We start from the raw sequence: 4488 nt of genomic DNA on the forward strand, positions 1-4488 counted from the left end.
ACCTTTATATATATACATTGAATAGTTGATTGGTGATACACATCATATTTGAAATTCTTTTCTCTTTTGTTATTATTATTATTTTTTTTTTTCTGATCATTTCACAGCACGGTTAATATCCTATATATTTTATATAAATATATTCTCTGAACACTAACACCTATTGCTCTTAATTTTAAGCAAATTGTATTATTATACATTAATAAAATTACTCCTTATGTTCTACAAAAAAAAAATAATAATAATAATAGTAGTTTATATATGTTACCAGTTTTACATAACTTGCAATATTTCATAATCATTCATTTTAATTATTAACTTTAATATATTCATTACAAAAGACTGATTTACATGACTATTATAAGGCCTATCTGGACATACGGCGTTCAGCTCTGGGGCTCCACTCCACTAAACCTTCGAATTCCTCTCGTATCCAATCCTTACAGTCTAAAATCCTAAATGCTCCCTACTTTGTCACAAATAAAATCATCCACAAAGACCTTAATGTTCCATTTGTAACCGATCTAGTCCGAACCAGATATCAATCCTTCATTACAAACTCCCTAAACACTCAAACCCATTAGTTTCTAATCTTGTTTCCTCTTTTATTCTGGACAATCTTCCGAGGCGTCTGAAAAGAAGATGGCTTCGAGACCTTATATTGTAAAAATGTTTTTAGAGTGCTACCATTGGGTAGTTTATCTACATGCTTGTACCAAACCATTATGGTTTCCTTAAATTTACTTGATGTATTTATGTACAGTTGTAAATATTCATAAATAAATAAAAAAAACTTTAATATTTTTTGTTTTCAGATATTTGTAAGTATAACAACAGGAAGAGCATTTTATCTGAAACTTATTGTAAAATTGAAGTAAGTGTTTTTATCATCATATTTCATAGATTTAGTATAATTTGTACGATTCACTGCAGCGATCTACAACCGTTTCCAAACCCGCCTCTCATTCCTTATAATTTTGTCAGGAAATAAATGAATATGAATTTTACAACCTTAAAAGTAATAAATGAAATATCTCTTTTTTAGTTTAAAAAAATATTTTAGAATTCATGGACTCGAACTTGGAACTTAAAATTCCATGAATGCCATCACATTTAAACTTCTAATTTACAAATCCCCTCTATCCCTCCATTCGACAATAAACAGCATTTAAAATCGTATTTACGAAAAAAAAAACGAAATTATTTTTTGTGTTGGCAATAGTAAAACTTCAAAATTACGATTGACGTGTTGTTTAATTTAAAACTTTAAACTAACTACCACCGGACGATTTGAAACATTTTTAATTTTTATGATATTTATGGCAGCCAAAACTTGAATGGCGTTGACTAGGAATATATTATATCACAGTATGTTGAATTAAACAAACGTAGTAATCATGAACCACCACTCTGACAATTGATTTGTCTCCACAGAACGTTCCAACGATGGAACAATTTTCCTTCGCTGTCATTTATTCTGATTAATTATGTTTTGGAGTTTTTCAGAAATCATGAAATGACATAGGGATACTCCATCACTCTGATAATTTAAACTTTCTGAAGCTAGTAAAAATATTTTTCAATTGATTGAACCGTTTACATGTACCATTTACATTACATTCATCTAAAATGTAGATGAAAATAATGTAATGTCTTTAAAACATAAAGTCAAACAAAAACATTATGTTTAAATCAAACCTTTATTTACTCACAAAAAGTATCACACCAAAAATACATAACCAAAAGAGAGCTCTTCACATGTGAGTATCCCTCCCTATCGGTAGGTAATCTCATTGTTCCCTTACACTCTGATCGATACATTCAAATCGATATCCAATATACCACAAATAATAACACTGATTTTAAAGTTCTAGAAAAATGTGGGGTTTCTATCGATTGCTGAACGAACACTGTATTTAGTTACAACACAAATAGAATAGTATATAGTATAATATACATGGCTAGAGACCATATTTTCGTGCAATTGCTTCTTTTATTCTGTCACTTCAAATTTAGCCTAATCTCGACAGATATTCGAAACATAAAAAGGACGTTCCGTTGATACAAGAGTTACATGCCATTTTTTTAGTTGTTCAAATGTATTATATTTTAAAAATTCGGTGATTCATTAAAAAATCAAATAAATAATACCAGGAAACGTATGATTAATATTATGTACTTGATCAGTTATACCTATGTATATCCATTAGTTTTAGTTTGTAATTGACGCGATATGTGAGAAATGGAGATAAATTTCTCTATTCTAAGAAACCACAAATTGATGCCTACTGTAATACAATTAAGTTCATAAGCTTGGATGGTGATTATATTTATGTTGAAAAAAATAAATTAATAATAATGACTGAGGATCGGGATCGTAAGTTCAACTTCAATTTTCATTTAAAATACCAACATCAAATTTATTTTTATAAATTTAAGTGTATGTAGTGAGTTTGTTTCTGTTTTAATTATGAATAATTCCTGAGCTCAGAGATGTCAAACCCAATATTTGAAGTTCAATTCTAGAATCAATATTTTAAATATTCCTCTCTATGTATCTTCGTTAATTTTCCAAAATCTTAAAGTTGTAGTGATTTTAAGAAGTTTAAAATTGAGTTTTCCAGTCATCATTAAAAGAGTAAAAAGTCATTAAATAAAGTAAGCTTCCACTCGACTCTAAAATTGTGTAACAACATCAATTTTAATCAAAGTAGGTTAGTTTAGTTCTTGTGTGTGAAAAAACGTGGTAGTTATTCAGCGAGTATATTCGGTTTCAAACAAGGCTAGATAAGATTTCTATGAACATTTTAATACTATAAATTATATAATGAACTTGATTTTTGCAGGATTTGGCTGATGTATTCGAAATATTACATTTTGGGTTTTTTATTCCGCGTTTTTTTTGTTATTTGCTGTATGAAATTCCGGTCTCTAATGACAGCACTCTGTGGGCAAGAAGCACCCAGAATGTTTTGTAAAAAAATTAGGGGGGTAGTGTTCCTCACCTCCGTATCATTGATACACGTGCCCCTTGGATAGTTTTAAATGTGTTGTAACACACACGGGGACTTTATTTCTTTTTCTTTTTTTTTCCCATTAAGGACTGGAAGGAATTCTACTCCTCTAGTGTTGGAATTATTGGCACACCTCATTTATTCCATCCTGGCCGCAGAGAATTCAAATTCGAAGGTAGCTCTTCATAAATCAAGAAAAGATTAGTCTTCCACCTTGAGCTTGTATGTTCCGATACTTATACAATAAAAACAGGAATTCTTATCGATTTGAATTAATCACTTAAATGTTTTTTTAAACAGGAGTTATTTCACCAGCACATACGAAATTAAATTATGTTTCAAACGAAATCAAAATCGCATAATAGAATTCTGGTCACATTGGAGGTTCCGGAGTGGCAATGAGGATTTGTCAAAATTGACACCAAGCAATATATTCAATTAAAATAACCACCCTCTGCATATAATATGTCCTACTCTGAAAATTATATCATATAATACATGGTAATAAACAAAAATGTTTAAATAATATATTAACTGCTTTGATGTCGTTATATGTAACTGGATTCAGAAAGGTAGTAGCAGGAGGGGAGGGGACTGGACCAAGCAATTATTGATTTCATGACGTCAAACGGCAATTCGCAAATACAGGAATAATTATTATGTAAACATATGAATTAAAAAATCTCTATTACAGAAAACCACGTGTTTTTAACTGAATACGGTCAATGGTATGAGATAAAATTTAATTAATTTGATTACCTCTTTGTAAAATTAATGATAACTCATTATAATCATCACTTAAGTCCTAAGTATAAAATGAAATTGCTTTTTTTCCAATAAACCGAATTCCATAGTAATATAGCTAAAAAGTCTATTAAAAAAAAAACCTTGAACATCAATAAAAAAAAAAAAAATACGTATTTTCAAAATATTCTGTAACTAATTTATGAATTAAGAAAACATTTTTTTTTTTTTAGCTCTCTTTTGGTCTCTTGGCTCCCTTCCAACTGTAGATCGAATGTTTTATAAATGGTGTTACAAGGCTGTGGACATATTTTGTTTCATTATATCGTTCTTAGAATATTCTAAAAACTTACATTTTTCAGGAACCTGTGAATGAATTTAAGCCAGTTCTTTTGTATTCGGAAGATGAACAAGTCCAGATAAATATTGACGATAGCAGTTTGCTGAGGCATCAGTTATCTGACAGTGAAATTGATATTTTCTTGCCTGCATCAACGCCAGGTATTTTTTCATTTTATCACGATAATTGGTTGTTTTCTTTAAGGTGCTATTCAATCAAGATATTTATTAGGTCCTGAACATTGTGATGTCTATGCTGTGTGTCATAAACCGAGACCATTTTCATGATGTATAAACCTTTGTAATTTATAACAAACAGTATTAAATCAGCTCAAATATGGATTGATTTCTATGTGATGTGAATGTATTTTAAATAAAAATCCGATTAGCC

The 4488-nt window shown here is 29.6% G+C and overlaps 1 protein-coding gene across 1 annotated transcript in view; it reads left to right on the forward strand.

The window, feature by feature from the left end:
- LOC106689252 (zinc finger protein 541) overlaps positions 1-4488 on the forward strand; it is a gene marked incomplete in the record, with an annotated part of 57059 nt that overhangs the window by 442 nt on the left and 52129 nt on the right. The window contains 2 exon segments of the mRNA XM_067049769.1: positions 816-874; positions 4121-4259. Coding sequence (XP_066905870.1) covers positions 816-874; positions 4121-4259 — 198 coding nt within the window.

This window comes from Halyomorpha halys, unplaced genomic scaffold (assembly GCF_000696795.3).
Source record: "Halyomorpha halys isolate HHAL.00 unplaced genomic scaffold, Hhal_1.1 Scaffold1312.1, whole genome shotgun sequence".
Lineage (NCBI taxonomy): Eukaryota > Metazoa > Arthropoda > Insecta > Hemiptera > Pentatomidae > Halyomorpha > Halyomorpha halys.